General features: G+C 53.1%; 2 protein-coding genes across 3 annotated transcripts; one reads left to right on the top strand and one right to left on the bottom strand.

The window, feature by feature from the left end:
* Positions 1-495: 495 nt before the first annotated feature.
* On the bottom strand, positions 496-15263 carry PTMS (parathymosin). The gene is made up of 7 exons (XM_058557430.1): positions 14981-15263; positions 14700-14890; positions 4641-5315; positions 1692-1763; positions 1434-1512; positions 1230-1291; positions 496-1057 (listed from the first exon to the last, which is right to left on the bottom strand). The coding sequence occupies exons 1-7, from the start codon at positions 15261-15263 to the stop codon at positions 1007-1009; spliced, it is 1413 nt and encodes a 470-aa protein (XP_058413413.1). The 3' UTR covers positions 496-1006.
* On the top strand, positions 14829-19729 carry MLF2 (myeloid leukemia factor 2). 2 transcript variants are annotated; one of them, XM_058558929.1, is made up of 9 exons: positions 14831-15029; positions 15609-15686; positions 15941-16067; positions 16312-16347; positions 16976-17029; positions 17434-17562; positions 17730-17889; positions 18474-18686; positions 19187-19729. In XM_058558929.1, exons 2-8 carry the CDS (start codon positions 15637-15639, stop codon positions 18659-18661), a joined length of 744 nt encoding a protein of 247 aa, XP_058414912.1. In that variant the 5' UTR covers positions 14831-15029; positions 15609-15636; the 3' UTR covers positions 18662-18686; positions 19187-19729. The 2 variants fall into 2 exon arrangements, with proteins under 2 accessions (XP_058414913.1, XP_058414912.1); XM_058558930.1 differs by lacking the exon at positions 15609-15686 and having other exon boundaries at positions 14829-15029.
* Positions 19730-21315: the final 1586 nt, after the last annotated feature.

Consider the following 21315-nt stretch of genomic DNA (forward strand, 5'->3'; position numbering starts at 1 on the left):
GTGGAGAGCGGGTGCCAGAAACTCAAAGACCTGGAATTCTCCCCTGCTTCCTCAGAGCCAGGCCAAGGGCACCTTTAACGCCAGGCAACTCGCACTCCTGGTCCGAGGGGTTGAGACCCAGGCCTCCCAGCCCTCTCCCACTTCAGGGGTGGAACTTCCTGTTTCTGAGGCTGTTTCTTTGCCTGGTTCAGCACAACAGAGCTGGTAGCTTTCCACTGGACTCAGCAGTGTCTAGACCTGGTGTGGGCTAGCAGGGAAGTGTGTGTGGCTAGGCAGGAGCATCCCCAAGAATCCAAAACCAGGACAGAGTCAGCTCTCAAAGAAGCCATGCTCTGTGTCCACCCCTGGAGGGCTGATCCTGTCTTCTTGAGGGGTGGGTGGTAGGGAAGTGCTGCTGCTTTTTTATAGAATGGGGTCCTGACAGAATGTGACATCGGCCACCCTCCTCCCTCCGCCCCACTCTCCTCACTCGGCCCCGGGAAAGCAGGAGACAGGTTAAAAACAGAAGCGCGACCATTTCTTTATTAAATTATACAAAAAGGGGAGGGGAGGGGGGCGGCTGTGGGGCTTGGCCCCAACCCTGACCCCACCCCGGCCTGGCGCTGTCTGAGAGAAGGGGATCTGAGGGAGACCTAGGGATCAGGCAGGGGAGGGATGGGCAGGACACGAGGCTGGGATGCAGAGGTGAGGAAGGATAGGCTACCAGAAGAGGGGTGGGATTGGCTGGAGGAGGGAGAAAGAGGGCAAGGAAGGGGAGAGGAGCCACTGGGGACCAGCTGGGGAGCTCAGATGGAGCAGGTCAGGAGGTGGAACAATGGCAGAGTAAGGATGGAGGGAGGGGCAGTGTCTGGAGAGGCGGACATGAGAAGGCTGGGGAGAAAGAGGGTGGCAGCTCTGGTGCAGGGCCCAGAGCAAGGAGCCAGGTGAAAAGTGGCTGCACTCATCTGTTCCCACCCCACCTCCAGGCCCTGAGGGGCCTCCCACCCCCAGCCCACTGGCAGGGGGCTCATGCTGATGCCCCATTTTCTGTCTTCTGCCGCTTGGGATCCGCTTCATCCTGTGAGAGGAAAAGAGTTGGGTAGCTCTAACATGGGAGAGGGACCTGCCCCTGTCCCGACCCTGCTCCAGCCCCCCGCCCCGTGCACCACAGGGATCTGGGTCCAAATCCAAAGGACTCCCAGCCCTGCTGCATCCCTGACAGCCCCTCAGGCCCACAACCCAGCCCAAACCTCCTCTTCAGCAGCTCTCTTCAGCGCAGGCCCTTCGTCATCATCTTCTTCTTCTTCCTCATCTGAGGAGCCAGAAATGGGTCATTGGGGAAGGGCAGGAAGCTCCGGCAGAGACCCCCTGTGGTCGCCCTCAGCCCTGCTTCAGGTCTTCAAACCCACCCTGACTCTGTTCCTTTAAGCCCACCCTCCCCTGCCCCTCCCCACCTTCTTCTTCCGCTTCATCCTCCTCCTCTCCGTCCTCAGCAGTTTCTTCTTCTTCCTCCTCAGCTCCGTTCTCCTCCTCCTGTGGGGACCAGGAGAGGGACAGTGTCAGGCTGGCTGTGTGCCTCCACCCACCAACAGCAAGGGGCATTGCCAGGGCCCGAAGGGAGGGACAAGGAGAATGGGAGGGGTCAAAGGAAAGGAAGGTAACTGGAGGGGGGATAGTGGGCAGGTGTGGTCACCCCCCACACCCCTCCGCACCTCCACCACTTCTTTCTTTCGCTCTTTCCGGCTTGCCTTCTCCTCCACCTTCTCTTTCTTCTCCTTCAAGTCCTGCGAGAGAGAAAGAGGTCACCTTCCTCTCACCACAAACGATCTACAGCCCATAAGTCCTCCAGCCCCGGTTCTCCCTCTGCGGTGAGCTTAGACAAGTGTGAAATGGAGATGGTGGTCACAGCACCTTAGAGACAGAACAGAGGGCCAGGGTCCTTAAGGCCACAAGGGGCTGTGACCAGACACCTTTTCCCCAAGACTCAAGAGAGGAGGAGAAGGGATGAAGACAGGGGAATAGGCGGCCAAGGGAACTGCTCACCACCCCCTCAGGTTCTCCCAAACCTCACTAGCTGAAGAGTTCAGCTCAGCAAAGCAAATCCCCTCCATCTGCTCACAGCCCTGATGCCCCACCCCCTCCCCGGCCTGCCCTGCCTTTGTCTACCTCTGGGGCCTTTTCCTGAGTACTCCCTCCTGGGCATCCCTCCCAGCTTCCCCTTCAGCTTTGAAAGGCTTTGTGTCTGTGTCTGTGTGTCCCCAGAATCCTCAGGCTCCTACTTGGCCAAACACTACAGGAACAGGGAGAGCACCCTAGCACGATTCCAGCACCCCCTCTCAGTTTTTCCCACTGCCACCCAAAAACAGTTCAAGTCATTTCCTCCTCCCTACCACCCATGGTGTGTGGTGGAGAGTAGGAGTAACCGTCTCCAGGGGGATGGTAGGTAAAGCAGGATAAAAGAAACGTGGAAGGGAAAGCGTATAGGACATGGGAGATGGAAAGAGAGACAAACAAGGTCTGTGTCTAGGGTGGGATGGGAATGTATTTGGGGAAGGTACCTGTCTAGAACACCCTCCCTCCACACTGCCCCTCTCCCGTTTCACCCCACGGTCCCAGCAGGCACCCTCTTGATGTCTTATTCTGATGGGGCAGGATATGCTCATGAGACAGTCCCCTCCCTCTGGTCACCACAGTGGCCCTTCCAGTTTAGATTCCAGTCCTCTCCCACCCCACCCCTTGGCAGGCACTGAGCGACACTGTGGGTGTCTCCGTGTGATCTGATCTGGTGTTGGTGTGCAACCCTGTGTATCTGATTCCATGAGGATGGAAGTTTTTTGGGTGAGGACAGCACCCTGGGAGGGTGTGTCCTTTCTGGAACAGGACTGGGGATAGAAGAGGGGGTTGGTGCAGAATGGTTGGCCTGGAGGGACACTCAATTCCCTCTCCCTTTAAGGGGGGCACAGATCGCTGGACTCTCTCACTCCAGCTAGGCTGCTTCATGCCACTTCGCTCTCCTCATTTCTTTGCCACATTGTCAGCACCACATTTCTGCTACCCGGTGGGCTTTCCCCTACATCCTAGGCCTGGAGAGCCAGGGGCTAGTCAGCCTCTCTCTGGGGGCCCCAGCACCAGGTCTGTGTGGCCCTGGCCTGAGTTTCCCATCTGGGCTGATGGAGGGAGGGGGGCACAGAGAGTGCAAGGGAGGGAGTGAGACTACCAGAAACCAAAGTCCAAGGGGCCGGGCCCTCTCCTCCCCTGTCCTGTCCTTCTGGTCACTGTCCTTCCATGATCCCTATTCCAGGAGGGTATGTGACCTGGGTCTTGTGCTAAGCAGCTCTCTGGCCTCATTTACTCAACACAGGCACACACACTGACACAGGCTGACACCGATTCACACACACAGCTACAGAGGAGTGCCCACGCGACCGGGAGACACATGGCCCGGTGTTTGGGCATTCTGGCACACACTCTTGAGACAGCACAAGAGCACAGTGGAGCCACTCGGCACTCACAAAGCGGCAACATGGCTCCAGATCACCTCCATCTCCACACGCACACATGTAACTGACGCGGGCAGTCCCACACACCCGCTGGATTTCAGACATACAAAGACACCTACTCAGTGAAGTCACATGCCACCGCACAGCCCACCGGAGGGCCACACGGCACCCCCTGTCAGATCTGACACATAGGCCCTTCTCTCCCACTGCCTTTCGTCTGGTTGGTTCCCCGCTCTCACTTCACAGACCTCAGGGAGACCTCTGTGACTGTTCCTCAGCAACCCCCCCAAGGTTGGGCTCCCAGCCCCCAAACCCTGGCCGAATTAATTTCCCAAAGCGACGCTCAGCAGGTTCCCTAGGGAAATTAGAGGAAGGCTGGAAGAGAGGCAAGGGCAAAGGGAGGGGGCCAGGGAAGGGAGCTGATGAGAGCAAGGAGGGCTCGAAGCAATGCCATGCAATGCTGAGACCCAGCTGTTTCGAAGGCCATTCCCGCCCCCCTTCTGATTTTTAGGAACTCAAGATTCTTTAAGTGTAGGGGAGAGGCTGGAGGAGGGCTAGGGAGAGAAAATGAAGCTGAAGGCCAGTGGAGCAAGGAATATCCGGATATAGATGGAAGGAAAGGAGGGAATGAGAAAATAGAGTCAGTGCTGTCTGCGGAGAGAAGCAAGAGCCGGTCGGGCCTCGAGGGGAGGGGCCCGAGAGGAGTCGCCTCCCGAGAGAGTCCTGTTTACACTTGAGGATCTCAAACCGCTTAGCAGAGGAAAGGTGAGGGCAGACTGGAAGAGGAGACGGGGAACCCGGGCGCAGGGAGAGGGGAGCGGGACAGGGGGCACCGTAAAGGCAGACGCGGACTCCGACGGGAAACCGGCCCGGGTCGAGGCGCGAGCCTGGGCCGGAGAGGGGTGGGGACGGCGGCGGGCCGGGGCGGCGGGGCCGGAGCGGCGCGCTGCGCTCGGGAAGCTAGAGGGCGCTGGCGGAAGCCGCGCGGCGCGGGGCAGCAGCGCCAGGCTGGGCAGCGGGGGGAGGGCGGAGAGGGGTCCTCGGGGACCCGGCGCCGGGGCAGTGTGCGGCCGTCGGGGGGGCCCGAGGCACCAGACCGCACGGAGCCCAGGGGTGGCGCGGGGTCGCGCGGGGTCCAGGCCGCCGCCGGCCCGCCCGTACCTTGGCGCTCAACTCGGCCGCTGCCTCCACGCTCTTCTCCGACATGGTGCCGGGGCCGGGGCTGGCGGGGAGCCGGGGTCCCGCGGGCGGGACGGAGGGGCCCTGGACGGCGGAGGGTGGCCGCGGCCGGAACCTGGCGCGGTGGCGGCGGCGGCGGCGACAGCAGCAGCGGCGGCCGCTCAGCAAGCTGGGTCTCTGGAAGAGGCGGCAGAGGCGCGCGGGGTGGGGCGGGGGTGGGTCTGGAGCGGAGACCCGCAGGGCTGCGGCCGTCCGGAGAGCGGGCGCAAGGGCGGTGCGGGCGGTGGCCGGCGCGCTCCGGCCGCGGTCGCTCGGTCCTCGGCTCGCCGCCCCCGCACCAGCAGAGCTGCCGCCGACCAGCCGCTGCCGCCCCCGGGCAGGGAACCCGCTTATATAGGCGGAGCTGCCCGACGGGAGGGGCTTCCCAGGGGTGGGGCAGGCGGGAGCGGGGAGGAGAGGAGAGGGGAGGGGGATGAAAGCGGAGGTTGGAGAGGTGGGGATAGGAGGATGAAAGCGAGGGGAGGGAGAGCGCGAGAGGCGGGAGGGACAAGACCAGCAGGGGGAAATGGAGAGACTGACGGTCGCGGAGAAAAGAGTGGGGCGAGGAGGTGGGAAGGGGTGGGGTTCCTGCGGGGAGGGACCTCTCCGAATCCCGACCTACTGCCTGGGAATGTGGTGGAGTCTGTCTTTTGAGGGCGGACTGGAGGGATGGCCAGAATACTTCTGATCCCCCCAAAAGCCCTGAGATTTTGCCAAAGGATGGAGTGACGGGAGCAGATGGGAAGGCCGGGCAGGTATTTGAGAAACCAAAAGCTTGAAGAAGAGGAAGAGGGTGGAGAGCTACTTCCACATCACGCTGGATTTCCCCTCTCATCCTGCATCTACATTCTCTGGGTGCCCCTGAGAGATGGGAGGGGAGAAAGGGCAACCCACCCTCTGTCCTGCCCGAGGCCGACATCTGTGACCCCTGCAGGGTTCCTCCCCTCCTGTCTCTTTCTTGTGATCTGAGGGGACTCAGAGGCTCTCCAGTCTCCTTTCCTCTCTTCCATCTTGGATCTTTCTTATTCGCCCGTCTTACCTCACTTTTCTTTGCCTGGTCCTTCTATTTCCCTTCATCCCTCCTCATTCATTGGTACCCAGACCCCTCCCTCACAACCATTCATATCTCACATCTCTTACTCTTCTGTCACCTCTTCTCCACTTCTCATTTGCCCTCTACCCTTCCACCTCTGATCTTTTTCCCTTGCTCTCCAGATATCCTGTTCTTGTCTCATCTGAGTCTGTCACCTGGCCCCATATCCTTAACTGATTTTCCTCAACTTTCTCTTCGTGTCCTTATTATCCACATTTTCCCTCTCTTTGCTGTTCTTTCCTCCGATGCCATCTTCCCCAGTCTTCCTGGATTATATTGCCTCCTTTGCAAGGGGTCCAGGTCTGGAGTTCCAGCCCCACCCTATTCCACACATCCTCAGTTGTTTGCCCTCAGTCTTAGTATCTTTGAGTCATTTTGAGAAGCTTGGGATTTCAGGAGGGCACAGGAGCTGGGGTGTGTATTAAAGGTCAGAAGGTAGATGGGGTGGAAGGCTAGGCTTAGAAAAAGGTATCTTTGGTGTGTGTGCACTCCCATATTTGTCTATCATTATCATTATCCCTCTTTTTTTTTATCATTTTCACTTAATAAAAAAGACACTGATCCGTCATCATCATTTAGTATCTGAGTGCTTAAATACACCATCCTTTGGTCCCTTGGTGTACACACCTCCCAATTTCTTTTTCTGATTCTTCTATCAGTTTCTCAGTCTCTGACTCCTCAAAAATCTTGGAGCCCCACCCAGGTTTTTCCTTGCCGGACCCTGTGCATCTTTCTCTGAGATCTTTCCATCTCTCTCTCAATCTGTTTCTCTGACTCACTCGCTGATGTCTTGAGCGATCTCTGACCCTCTCTATCTCTGTACTCTCTTGCTTCATTTCTCTCCCGCTCCCCCTTCCTCCCCCCCCCCCCCCCGCAGTCTCCCTGTGGCTCTCCCTCCCTGTCAGTCTCTTTCCTCTCCCTCCCAACTCTCCTTTCCTCTTCCCTCTTCTCCACCTCCCAGCCCCGCCTGCTGTCTCGGACACCCTGCTGGGCTCTTACCCTGTTGCCCTGGTAACCGCCCCCCACTCCGGTCACCTCCACTCCCCTCCCCCCTTCAATCACCGCCACCAACAACCTCCATCCACCTTCCTCCTATTTTTCCTGAGAGCCAATAGAAACCCTGTTGCCAGGTGGAATGCTCATTTGAATCAGCCAATCCAGGAGCCTAACTGCTTGCCCTGCCTTATATGGGGATTTGAGGAGGGCCACTCCCCCCACTCCAGCCCCACAGGGGACCAGCGCCTCCACTGTCCTGTCTGCCCTCCCTGGAGAGAGCCTAGGACCCTCCCTCTCACCCTTCTATAAGGGCCTGGCCTCCTATTTCTCTAACTGGGACCACCAGGATTAGTATGGGGTGTGGGCCGGACTGTGGGCTGGGCCTCGGGGCCGGGGGTGGGAATGAGGTGTGATTAGGGAAGGGGAGGCGGAGGGAGCCGGGAATTTTGCCCAGGGAGGGGTGTCTGGGAGCGGAGGCAGCTGCAGTGGAAAATTCCATGGAGATGGAGAGGCAGAGAATGGGAATCCTGCCCCAGGGCCCAAGGGAGCGCCTTGAGAATCTAAGAGTTTGGACACTGGGATCCTCAGGGACCACAGGAAAAGATCTAGGAAGCAGGAGGCCTGGATCTAATTCCCTTCCTGCATGAGAGAAGCATCCCTTAGGCTTCTGTGTCTGTTTGGACAACAGACCAGTTTCCTGAAGTCTTGGCTTCATGAGAAAGAAGCTAGAAGGAGACTTGGGGATGAATTTGGAGTGAGTGGGATGCTGAAAGCCTACCCCCATAGTCCTCAGGATTAGTCTCTGGCTCTCTGGGGCCAACAGTGGTAAATGATGCCAACCTGTGTGTGCTCCTTCCCAGAGAACTATTTCTGAGGGCTTATGGAGGCTTGCCTATTACTAGAGTTCTATTACTCCACAGTCCAAACGAGAATTTCTCTACTAGTTGAATGGGGAAACCTGTGCTTACACATTTTCTGGAGCGGGGGGGAAAAGGAGCCCAGGTGAGAACAAGGGAGGCAGGAGACCCCTGGAAACTAGGACTTCTGGCCTGACATCCTAGAAATTTTACCTCACTGATGTGTGGAAGGTGTTCAATTCTAATTATTTTCATCTCATTCTTAAGTGAATTCCTTCCCCTCTCCAGCTTCCTGGAAACCTAAACCAGCTTAACTTTGATCATGTTTGTGTTGAGTATGTTGCCCCCAGGAGGGTTACTTAAGAAATCATCAGCACAACACCACTAAGGCACATTCATCATGAACACTACCAGTCAAGTTGTATCCATCTTCATATTCTACTCACATTTAAGTAGAGTTAAACTAAAAAAAAGTTCTAAGTTTTCTTTTTGCCGTCTATATCAAGCTTGAACTCTTGCACATTAACAGACTTTTATTGAGCTCTTACTAGGTGTTAGGCACTGTGCTATATGATGGAGACACAAAGCTGAACGAGAAACACATGGTCCCTGCCCTCAAGGAATAGATGGGGAGACAAAGTACCACTTGAAAAGGGACATGTATCCAGCACTGTCTTTCCACCAGTCAGACCAGACAGCGCACTGTCCCATCTCCATGGGTACTCCTTCTCAGGAATGCCTCCCTGATCTCTCCTGACTTTGCAAATCCTTACCCATTGTTCCCAACTCCAAATAGCCTTTCTTGGTTCCCCCACCCTGACTGACTGTCTCCTTCTGTGCACAATACCCCGCACAATGCTAGGCACCAAAGAGGAAGAGCTCAATAAATCACTGATTTCCTAGCCCTCACACACCATTTTGGACTCAATCTCAGAGCCCTCTCAACCTTGTTTCTTTGAGTGGTTTGGGAAAACACACAACAGGTTACCGGGATACTGGCTTGCCGCTCTCTGACTTGGGATCTTCTCCTTAGCTACTGACGTCCTGGTGGTCACCGTCTGTCTTTTATGGTATCAACATCACAACCAAAGTTTCTGTGGCTTTCCTACTTCCCCATGAACTTTCTCCCCAGCAAAAATAATTGGTTTCACTATCATACCTCTCCCCGAGATCCTTGGATTGGCTTTGCTTATTCTCCCCACCCTCTTCATGACATCCTTCAGTTTTACACCTAGAATAGTTTACTATTGCCCAACCCTCCAATGCCCTCCTTTCAATTTCTCCCCCATGTGAACTCTTCAAAAAGCCTTTGCAGGCCTTCAAAAAAGTCCAGAAGGAAGATAATATTTATAGCTGCTTTCTGGCTCTGTCCAATAAAAATTTCTGTGATGACTGGGCCGGCCCCGTGGCTTAGCGGTTAAGTGCGCGCACTCCGCTGCTGTTGGCCCGGGTTCGGATCCCGGGCACGCACCGATGTACCGCTTCTCCGGCCATGCTGAGGCCGCGTCCCACATACAGCAACTAGAACGATGTGCAGCTATGATATACAACTATCTACTGCGGCTTTGGGGGGAAAAATAAATAAATAAATAAAAATCTTAAAAAAAAAATTTCTGTGATGAAGGAAATGTTCTACATCTGCACTTTCCAATACAGTGGCCACTAGCCACGTGTGGTTACTGAACACTTGAAACGTGGCTAGTGCAAAGGAGGAACTGCAATTTTTATGTTACTTAGTTTTAGTTAAATTTAAATAGCCACCTGTGGCTAGTGGCCACGGTATGGGACAGCACCCCTTTAGAACCTGGCCCGAAACTGTCTCTTCCTCTTCCACCTCCTTTCCTTTCTCCATCCCGTGTTCTGTACTAGAAAGTCAAGAGTGACTCTGGCTGCTGTGGTGAAGGTCACCTGGGCCACTGTTGTCATCTGCTTCACCACAGGTGCATGTTGGTTCAAGGTTTCCACATTTCCACAGATTATACAGCCTATATGGCTGACCCAGAGGATAGGAAAGTAAAAATGAAAAGGCCAAGGAAAATGGGACCAGGAGTGACAGCTAGCGACTTATGTTGCCCAGAGGGTAAAAGACTGAGGGAGGACTTAATAACCAGGAGGAGGCAAGGACAGAGTCGACTGGACCTTTCCCGGTGACTCCAGTCTCAGAGGTCCTGTTCTCACCCTTCACAGCCTCCCTAAGCGAGTCCATCACGCACTTCCATGGATTTAAGTCCCACTGCCACACGCGCCTCAAACACTGACGACTCTCAAACCTCTATCTCCAGCGCCGACTTCTCGCCTGAGCTCGAGTCACGACTCCAGTGCCCTTCTGTTCATCACTCCCTAGGTCCTCCATAGCTCTTCGAACCCCACATGTTCCAAGAGAGGTTCCCTCGTTTTCTATTTCAGTTAAAGGTACTGTCCTCCACCCGTTCACTCATGCCAAGGAGTCATCCGAGACCCACCTTTGCTCTCCTTGCCTAGAGCTTTCACATTTCACTTTTCGAAGATTCCTTGAGTGCCTCCTCTTCTCTCCAAACCCAGTCCTGCCTTTGCTCCAGGGGTCACCATCACTCCCTGACTTTAAGCTTAATTAATTAGGGTTTTCAATCATGATTTAAGAATTTTTGTATCTTCAGCACCTACCTCCCTACTTGGTACATTGTAGAAGCTCAAACATGTTTCCTGAAATGCATAAACTGCCTTTCTACCTAAAATGCAAAGAGACACTTGTAATTTCCCTACATAAAACCTTCTGATAGCCTCCTCAGGCCTATAGGATAAAGTCCAGAAGCAAAGAGGGCCCTTCAAGGTCTGTTCCCTTTTAACCTCTGTAGCCTTATCTCTTACCACTGTTCCCTCAAAAGTTTTGCTTCAGCAGTGTTTTGTGTTTTTTTTAGTGAGGAAGATTGGCCCTGAGCTAAGGTCTGTTGCCAATCTTCCTCTTTTTGCTGAGGAAGATTCGCCCTGAGCTAACATCTGTGCCCATCCTCCTCTATTTTGTATGTGGGATGACCACAGCATGGCCTGCACCCAGGATATGAAGCTGCAAACCCCAGGCCGCTGAAGCGGAGCACGTAAATTTAACCACTACGCCACTGGGCTGGCCACTTCAGCAGTTTTTTTTTCACTCCTCATAGTTCTTCCCAAATGGGGCATACCTCTGTGCCCTTGTATTGATCCCATTTTCTGCCTGGAATGCTCTCCGGCTCTGCCTCCCCCCCCCCCCCCCCCCCCGCCCCAAATCACTCACTCCGTCTTCTGAACACTTTTGCCCTTTTAACATACATCTTTCTATTGTGGCCTTCATCACAGGATTATAATGGATTCCATTTGGGCACCCTCACTAGGCTGTGAACCCTCTTGGGCAGAGACCATGTCTTACTTGTCTTTTCATCCCCAGCACCTAGCACTATGCCGAGTGCACAGTAGGAGCTCAATAAATATTTATTGACATGAACTACCGCACAGGTGGCACAAACTTCAATCCTGCACGTCCATGTTAATCATGAGACATCCTGCCTCCTTCAGGATGTCTTCTTGAAATGATCAAAGGACAACAGGAAGTTCTTCCAACTTAAAACTCCAATGCTAATGCCAACCATTAACATTAGCATATCTACCCAGGATGGTCTAACTAACATCTAATATCTTATGGTAAAACTAGGTATGGAATTCACTTATTATTCCTGTTATTCACATCTCCTCCTATTTTAGGTGGCTAGCTTCTAAAGGTAAGACTGTCTGGGTCAGTTATCCTGTGTAGCCACGTGGTCAGGATCTTCCAGCCAGACACAGTTTCAATATATTCTCAAACCAGTACCTATATGTACTCAGTACAGTGTGGCAAGCCAAATGGTCATTTATTTCTCATTCAGTTGCCCAGGTCAAAAAAACCTTGGAGTCATTCTTGACTCTTCTCCCTGATACTGCATCCATCCATCAACAAATTCTGTTAGCTCCATCTTCAGACCATACCTAGAATCTGACCACTTCTCATCACCTCCACTGTTTCTAACCTACTCTAAGCCACCGTCATGTCTCATCTGGATTATGGCAACAGCACGCTAATAGGTCTGTTTCTGCTGTTGTCCCCAATACTCTCTTCTCCATACAACAGCCAGAGTGATCCTTTTGTAGGTCTTACAAAGTCCCACATGATCTGGTTTCCTTCTTTCTCTGACCTTGTCTTCTACTACTGCTCTTCTGTCATTCATATCAGTCTAGGCACACTGGCTTCTCTGTTGGCCCTTGAACACACTAAGCATAGTTCTGACTCAGGACCTTTGCACTTGCTATACCTCTGCCCAGAATGCTCTCACCCCAGCTATCCCTCACCTTGTTAAGGTCTCTGTTTAAATGTCACCTTATCAGTATGGCCTTCCCTAGTCACCCTAAAAAGCAACTACCACCTCCTAGCTGCTTGCCTGTTCCTCTTTCCCCCTTCTACCTCGCTTTATTTTTGTCTATATCATTACTATATCTCCAGAGCCAGGAACAGTACCCGACACATAGTAAGTACTAATTCAATAAATATTTGTTGAGTTGATGTGGATATAAAAACAAACTGAAAAGCTTATTTTTAAAAAATTCTCCTGAGTTACTCACTCTGATCTGGTGTCCACTGTACAACCCACTCATTCTACCTGAGGCACCTCCGTGCTAATTTTCAGGGTGTTTCTTCCTCCCCCAATCCATATGCACATATACATACACACATACACTCAGTCACACCCATTCACTTTGGCTCAGGTAGGAAATCCAGTCTCTTCTAACTCCCACATCACTGCCCCATCCTCACTCTGTTCCAGTATCCAACTGCCCTGGGACTGCTCCAGACCTCCCATCCAAAGAGGGCCCCTTTTCTGGCCCAGCTCTGCTCTCTCAAGGACTTCCTGACTTTGGCTCCATCAGATAGAGCAGTGAATATAGGAACCACTTTGTTTCTCTTCCTTCCCAACAATCTTTATCCTCCTTGTGTTAAGCTTCAGCCCTGGCAGGGCCCACTCTCTCTCCTACATCTTATCATCTACAGGACATTCCAGTGACTGAGGAATTTCTGTTCATCAGAGTTCATTGGACAGAGATGGGAGGGAGGGAGGGAGGGAGGGAGGGAGGAAGGAAGGAAGGAAGGAAGGAGGAAAAGAGAAAGGCAGGGAGGGAGAAAGGAAGGACAGAGATGAAAGGAAGGAAGGAAGGAGAAAGAGAAGGTGGGAGGAAGGAAAGACAAGGGAGGGCAATGGAGAAGGAAGACAGACACAAACTCTGGTTCTGGGGGAACAGAATGATTACATCCCTTCAATTCCTGGAGTAGATGGCCGCCTATATGGTAAGTCCTTGAGGACTCTGACAATGAGCTCTTGCATCTCCTCCTTCATTCCCACCTGTTCAAGGATTTCTTTTTAACCTGAGACAAAGCCCAGGTTTGGAGTTTTGTCTCAGAGTTAGAAAGCTAAGTTGTAATTTGTAAATATTCCTAGGAGAGGTAATACATTGATTTAAAATCATGCAAAGGTAAAAATGGCTGATATCAGAGTCTTAAGTTTTGGAAGAAAGAAGAGAAAGGGCTTTAGGCACCTAAAGGCAGTAGGTAGAGGATACCAGCTAATGGAAAAAGAAAAAAAGGAGGAGGCTAGAAGCTAAGTTGTATGTCCAGTTCTGTTGAAGGATGGACATGATGGAATGAGAAGAGAGAAGCTGGAACTTGAGCTTCCACTTAACAGTTAAGCCTGGGCTGTAGAACTCTCACTGGCGTAACTTGATCACATGTCAAACTGCTTTTGTTTGGGGCAAGAGAAAAAGGGGCACTTGCATGGTGGGATCTCCAGAGACAGAGCATCTGGAAGATAAATCAGAAAGACTTTACTGCGTCTTTTCCCCAAAAATATCAATGAAAAACAAATTTTCTTTTATTCTTTGTCTTTCTTTGGCTTTGCCAGTCTGCCAGTTTCTAAATTATCTGTCTCTGTTCCCCTATCTCCAAAGAAACCTGAGAAGCCCTGCTCCCACCTGAGTCACCAGAGACCCCCTCCTCCTTCTCCCCCAGGGAAGTATTGGGAACAAGTCTTTCTCATTGTAAGGCTCCACAGAACATAAATATGGCTAGCAGCCAGAGTAAAGAACCAGAGAGAGCTAAAGGTTGGATGAGTCTGGTTTAAAGTCCATCTTAGTCCAAATCCCCTGACACCCAGGAGGAAGGCCCTTCTCTCCAGCTGGGCCAGATTTTATGCAAGACATTTAGTATGTCAAAGTATCAGTCTTTGGCCTTGGAGTCAGGTCTCCTGGGTCTGTTTTCACCTCCGCCCCTGGGTGATACGGGTTAATGGAGCTCTCCACCCTTTCTTCTTCTCTCAAACTTCAGACCCTTGACCTACCTACCTGACTAGAGGCAAGTAAGATCAGCGCAGGACTGGGAGCTCTTGAGGACACAGGAGTTAGAGAAAATAAAGGGGAGACTGGCACTAAACTAAAGGATTTCAGAACTAGAGCCTTTCCCCTGGCCGACCCTTCACAGCAGGGTAACTGAGGGTTCCAGGAGCCTCTCCCAAGCCAGTTCCCAAGGGGCTAGAGTTCCAGCCTGGCCGAAGAGCGCCATCTGGCGGCCAGTACCCCCCCCCCCCCCCCACTGGATTCTCCTTGCCCTATCCCGAGTTCTCGCAGCCAGAGCTAGACCTGGGCAGAACTGTCACCTCCTCCTCTACGTCACTCCGAGGACCCCGCCCTGCCTAGAATGCACCTCCCCCGCAAAATTGCCGCCCTTCCTCCTCCCCGGGCTGAGCGCTTCTCCGGTAGAAAATCTGCTTTAAGCTCCCCGTAGGGATCCGCCCCACTTCCTCGCCCACAGGGAGCCCGCCCCTCCCCCATGGGAATCTGCCCCGGGTCCTCTTCCTTCCCCCAAGGGAACGTGCCGCACCGCCCTCCCTCCTCCCCCGCCCCGGCCCGCCCGAGGAGTCCACGCCTCTGCTCCTCCCCCACACCCTTACAGGGAGCCTCTTCCTGTCCACAGAACCCAAATCCAGGTTACTAACGAGGCTTCCCCTCCCCTCGTCTCCAGCGAACCCCGCGGCCCCGGATCAGCGGCCCCGCGCCCCGGGAGCGCGCCCTCGCCTTCTCCCCACGCCCACCAGGAGGCGGAGCTCCGCGGCCCGGCCCCCCCCGGGGGGGGGGGCTGTCCCATCGTGACGTCACTTCCGTCCGGGCCTGGCCGTGCTTCGGGCTCCGTGGGCCGAGGGGGGGGACGGAGGTGGCAGCTGTGGGAGGAGGCGGCGCGGGAGGCCGAGGAGCTCACGACAGGACCAATCCGGCGTACCGGGCCGCAGCCCTCCGATCCTGCAGTGCACCGAGAGGCGAGACCAGCCGGATGGGCCGCTGAGCCCGAATCGGGGACCGGTGAGCCTGGAGCAGAGCGGGCAGCCGGGTCCGGACGGGAGCGGGCCTGCAGGGCTGCAGGGTCTGGGAGCCCGGGATGCCGGGAGGGGAGAGGGTCAGGCCTGCCTCTCCTGTGCGCCCGGCGAAGGCAGGGGTCGGGGGAGCCGCCGGCAGGCGCGGTGGGGATAGTGAGGCCCGCCCGGGGGAGGCCTGGGAGCGGCTGGTGTAAGGAGGGGGCGGGGTGGTTGGGGTCATTAATGGGGCGGAGGGCCAGCATTGGGGATTCGCATCCGGAGCAGTGGCGTCAGGGGAGGGGCAGTATGCTTCTGGCCTAGGGCTTCGGGAAGAGGATGGCTCTGAGTGGGGAGGCAGAAAACTGAGAGGCTTGAAAAAATTTTCCATGGCCCTCCTTGAGAGAGGGATTTGAAGAGCTCTTCTCTCCCTAGAGGGTGGTGGTGAACACCTGGAGAAGGGTCTTACTGGAGTTTAGGGGGTCAGTTACAGTATAGGGAAGGGACAGTGTTCTGAGAGTCCCTACTCTGAGCCGGTGTGCAAAAAGCCTGGCCGCCTCCAAGTATTTGAGCCTTCACATCTTTACAGTGTGGAGCCCCCTGGAGCTAAAATCAGGATGTTCCGCTTCATGAGGGACGTGGAGCCTGAGGATCCCATGTTCCTGATGTAAGTACTCCCCCCCTCATGCTCTAGAGCACTCATCCCACTCCACTTCAGGGCTCTGAGTAATTCAGACAGACATCTGGGTTCCCATTGCTGGCCCTGATTGGAACTGGCTGGATACTCAGCTCCAGCCCGGACTTAAAGAGGATACAGACATCTGTGCCATTGTTTCTCTACTACTGTTTTCTTTTTTGGGGGTGAGCGGGGTGTTGATTACTTGGTCCTTCTACCATCCATACTGTATACTCACTCCACAGGGACCCCTTTGCTATTCACCGTCAGCATATGAACCGCATGTTGTCAGGTGGCTTTGGATATAGCCCCTTCCTCAGCATCACAGATGGCAACATGCCAGGGACCAGGCCTACCAGCCGCAGGATGCAGGTAATGGTGCTGCGATATGCCTGAGACCCAAAGACAGGCTGGAGGGTGGTTAATAAAGCGCTTGATTTGTCTTGTACTGCAGCCAACTTAGCAAGTGGAATGATCTTCTAGAAGTGGGGAAAGGGTCTGGGAAAAGGGCTTTGTGAGAGGAGGACAGAAAGACAGCTGAAGCCGTGGGCTTGGTTTGGGACTGTAATAAGATAGGATGAGGTCTCTAATTCCTGTTCCTTACCTGTTCCTGTAGGCTGGGGCTGTCTCCCCCTTTGGGATGCTGGGAATGGTGAGTCCTCATCTCCTCATATCTTTCCATCTCAGACATACTCTATACCCTTAGATGTTATTTCCAAATGTGCCTCTCTGAAATAGCCTTGTGGGTAACCCTAGAATCTTTTTATAGTGTTCACAGAGCTCTGGGCCTGCTGGGTGCTAAGACCTGTGAGTTAAAGATGCTAACTTATTGACTCTTATACTTCTAGGAACCATATCCATTAGGAAAATGTAATTGTCTAGCAAAGTTTGTTCTTTTGAGGAGGGAGGTGAAGTTGAAGGGCCAACTTGAGATGATTTTTAGAAGTCTTTTTTTTTTACAATTTCATGCCTTTATAGGTTAGAATCCATTAACTTTGGCTTGCTTCCTAAAGATAGGGGGAAATAGGGCAGTCAGGAGAAGGGAAATTGGATCCGAGCAGCCGCAAAGACTGAGGAGGAGGGCGGCAGTATGGAGAAGAGAAACATGCAGATAAGCATGCAGTGTTCTGGTCATGTTCTCCAAGAATGAGAAAGAGCAGTTGCTAGATGTAAAGGAAGAAGAGAAAGGGAATATGCAGCCACGTAGCTAGTGGGTCCCTGAACAAGATAAGCTGAACGCTGACTTTGCTTTCCTGACTGTTCTCCATCTCTCTCTCTAGTCAGGTGGCTTCATGGACATGTTTGGGATGATGAACGACATGATTGGGAACATGGTGAGACTCTTGCCCCATACCTTTTCCAGGCCCTGCTCTCAGCTCTGGCCGGCAACACCTTGAGTCCTCTGAGGCAGGAGAGGGAAAGAGTGTGCTAGTGAAGGGTTCAAGCGGGGTAAAGGAATTGAACCCAGAGAGCACTGGGTTCCTGTATGTGCTCTCGTGCCTGAGTGAAGCAGCAGCAGCACTCTTATTAAGTATGCAGTTAAGGCTCAATCTCTTAAGATCCTTCTTGTTTATTGTGGACTCAGAGGTATTTGGGGGTAATGATGAGTCTTGATGTTTTCTCAGTTCTCAAATTTTGTGAGAAAGATACGGGCAAGAATAGGCAGCTGAAGTGTGGGGTCCCTTCTCCAGAGGGGAACCCCTCCCCATTCAGTCCTGCTGTACCCTTTCCTCCCCAGGAACACATGACGGCTGGAGGCAACTGCCAGACCTTTTCATCCTCCACTGTCATCTCCTACTCCAATACTGGTGATGGTGCCCCCAAGGTCTACCAAGAGACATCAGAGATGCGCTCAGCACCAGGCGGGGTGAGTGGAAGGGCTTCTAGGCCAGAGAAGGTGGGGTTGAACAGCACCCACAGAAACCCTGGCTTTGTTTTTCAGGATTGGGTTGTGGGTGGTTTGTCTGTCCTGGGCTGGCACAGCCAGGGCTTTGGAAGGGGCAGCTGAGTGTGCTGTGTTCTGCCTCACCTCAGATCCGGGAGACTCGGAGGACTGTTCGGGACTCAGACAGCGGACTAGAGCAGATGTCCATTGGGCATCACATCCGAGACCGAGCTCACATCCTCCAGCGCTCGCGAAACCACCGCACAGGGGACCAGGAGGAGCGGCAGGACTATATCAACCTGGATGAGAGTGAGCCTCCTTCCCGCTCATCACCCTTCTGGCTTCTTGGCCAGTAGCCCCTAGTCCATTTCCTGTGAGCTAGGAGATGCCAGCTTTCTCTCCTACCTCCGTAGATATTTCTTGGGCAAATTTATGGGTGAGCCCCATGCTCTTACCTCACTCAGAGCCTTGTTGTCAGCTTGGAGTGCGGGCAGTGTCCTCACCAAGGAGGGGCAAACTTTGTCACCTAAGTCAGGTATTGACAGCAATCTACCCTTCTCCATCTGAATCAGTTTTTTTTTCTCCTCTATTTTTTTTCCAAATCAACAAATATTTATTGTGTACGTGGGACTATACTCCTTAACTAAATAATTATTCTATTCCTGATTTCTTTCTCCAGTGGTCATGCCTTATGCCTGCTGGTGGCTTCCAGGAACCATGCTGAACCCAGAATTGCTAAATCAAGCAGTTGCTGCCCTCTCCCAGCACCTCTCCACACACGCACTTTCAGCCATTGCCTGTTTTTTGGTCTTGGAAGCCTGTGGCTCACTCTTGCATCTGCCTCCAGAAGCCAGGTATACACAGGTGTCATGTCTGGTCTCTGTCCTCTTCAGGTGAGGCCGCGGCATTTGACGATGAGTGGCGGAGGGAGACTTCCCGATTCCGGCAGCAGCGCCCTCTGGAATTTCGACGGCATGAGGCTTCAGCGGGTGGGGGACGAAGGGCTGAGGGGCCTCCCCGCCTGGCTATACAGGGACCTGAGGACTCCCCCTCCCGACAGTCCCGCCGCTATGACTGGTGAGGGCCCTCAGCCCTCAGCCTCTCTTGTAAGTATTTGGGGGGAGGGATTGTAAGGTGTCAGGCACAGGAGCGGGGCTGGGGAGTGTCCCTGTGCACATTCCTCTGCCCTGAGGCAGAAGCAGGCCAGGTGCCCAGCAGATACTGCCTTTGATAGTAAAGTTTTAGTTGGTATGGGGGCCGGCCTGGTGGCGCAAGCGGTTAAGTGCGCACTCTCCGCTGCAGCAGCCCGGGGTTTGCGGGTTCGGATCCCAGGCGCGCACCGATGCACTGCTTGGCAAGCCATGCAGTGGCGGCGTCCCATATAAAGTGGAGGAAGATGGGCACGGATGTTAGCCCAGGGCCAGTCTTCCTCAGCAAAAAAAAAAGAGGAGGATTGGCAGATGTTAACACAGGGCTGATCTCAAAAAAAAAAAAAGTTTTAGTTGATATGGAAAGAGAAAAATGCTCTCACTGGAACAGGGGATTAAACCCCAACTCCTTATGTTTTGTCTTCCTTTTGACTTGTGCTCATCTCTTCCCCCTCCAGGTACAGCCTGAGAGGCTGAGAAGTCATCCCCTGAAATAACTTTTTCCTCTCCAACTCCCCATTTAATATTAAATTAACAGGCAAGCTGGCCCCCACCTCTCCCTGGGGGTCCCAGGGGGAACCTTTCACTGCCCCCTTTACCTACTTTTTCCTTCTTTAATCCCCTTACCATGTTGACTCCACTTCTGTATCCGCTGACTTGATTTTTCATTTTGCTGCTCCATCTTTGAACCTCCTCACCTTCCCCATTCTACTCCTGCCATGCATTCAAGGGGCTTTTGGGGTGAGCTCTGGGTTTAGGGGCCTCCTCCCTCCCTCAGCTACCCTGGAGCTTTGCCCACCTCCTCCTCAGACCCCCCGCAGCAGGGGCCATAGCCCTTGTCTAGGGCTGTGTGGAGGGAGAGGATGGTTCCCAACCCTTTCTCCCTTCCCACCCATACACATCACAAAAATTTTCCCTACACCCTTCTCTGCCTTTATTTTTTGATTTGTGCAACTTGTAACTAGGTGTTTATGAAATAAAGGAGAATGGAAAAAAACCAAGTAGGATTCTGGCTTTACTTTTGATCTTTTCTCTGTTCAATTTCAACTCTCATGTCTCCTTCTAGTCATCTTCTTACCTTCTCTCTGTCTCCATGTGTGGGCTTCTTAACTTGAGTTCAAGCCCAGACCTCAATGGTAATGAAAATGGGACTGTCAGAGCACTGGCGAAGGAGCAGCAGCAGCAGAACTCGCTGGGCTGGCCTGGGGGCTGAAAACGTAAGCAGCTGTCTTGCTGGCTCTCTCCCTCGCTTTTGCTGTAACTTCATTCGTCAGGGGAGATGGAGGGCATATCTCACCGGAGCTAGAGAAATTTGCTGCCCCTTGTCCCTTGGGCATAGTTCCTCACCTGGACTGTGGATGGGATCACTTGTGGTACAGAGCAGGAGGGAGCCCAAATAACCCTACACGGGCCTTCAAGGGGGAGAAACTTGGGTCAGCAACGTTCTTCAGACCCTCCACCTCCAGTTGTTTGAGAATTTGAGCCCAGGGAAGGAGAGCAGAGAAGAAAATTAACCTGGAACCTGAGCAGTACTGGAAGGGCATGAGGTGCTCAGATTTCTCAAGATGTTCACTCTCACTTGACCTGGCTCAGCCAAATGGGTCACTCTGTTCCTCTTGGGAACTTATTTAATGATGGCAAATGCTTGTGAGAGTCTGATGATGTTTCTTCTTTATAAAAATCTTCAGTTCTTTCCAGTTGGCAAATCAAAGGCAAAAGAAACCTCAAAGCTCTGGGTCCTCTCAGGGAACGGAGGATTTTCCCCATGTCATTGAAAGACAGATTGATTCAAGAGGATTTGTCCAGTCACTCAGTGAGCAGAGAGAGAAAGTTGAGCTCAACAACCAGACGCCAACTTTCTTATCCAGGGCAGGAACTAAATCTCATTAAACAGGGCTGGTGAAGATGCATGACCAGGGTCAAGAGAACCAACCAATGCCTAAAAGAATCCAGGAATCCCAGAAGTCAAACAGGTATAGATAATTCATCTCCACCTGGGTTGCTGAATTGTGGATGGTGGAACTCAAAGCCACAGCCCTCAGTTTCAAGTGTAATCTGTGCTCTGCCTAGATAGACACATAACTACTTCCTCTGGGAGTGCGAGTAGCTTTCATCAGCCTCCTGAGGAGGCAGCAGGTGAAAGAGCACTGGAGTAACAGGATAAGGAGCCCAGAGGCTGGGTCCTCAGTTCAGCTTGGCCACCGATCTAGCCAATTTAGCTAGCAATGTGGTCTTGGGCAGGTCATTCACTTCCCTGGACCTCAGCTATGTAGGTCCCCTCAGCTACAAAATCTGAGGCTACAGCTCATCGCCAACCTCTCAACCTGGATTTCATTTCTAGTGTCCACACTCATGGGTGTAGTTCTGAGTGGGGGCTGAAGCAGGGCAAGGGTTGCCCTGATTACAATCTAGGTGAGTCAATCTAGTGTCTGACAAGCTATCCCTTTTAGGTCCTGGCTTTCAGACATATGAACTAACTTGCACCCCTGCTCCCTGCTCTTGGGTGAGGGCCACCCTTCAACCCAGCACTTATTCCTAGGGTCTGTGACGTTCTCAGCAGGGATATGTTGTGGGACATTAGTTGTTA

This window comes from Diceros bicornis, chromosome 17 (genome assembly GCF_020826845.1).
Source record: "Diceros bicornis minor isolate mBicDic1 chromosome 17, mDicBic1.mat.cur, whole genome shotgun sequence".
NCBI lineage: Eukaryota > Metazoa > Chordata > Mammalia > Perissodactyla > Rhinocerotidae > Diceros > Diceros bicornis.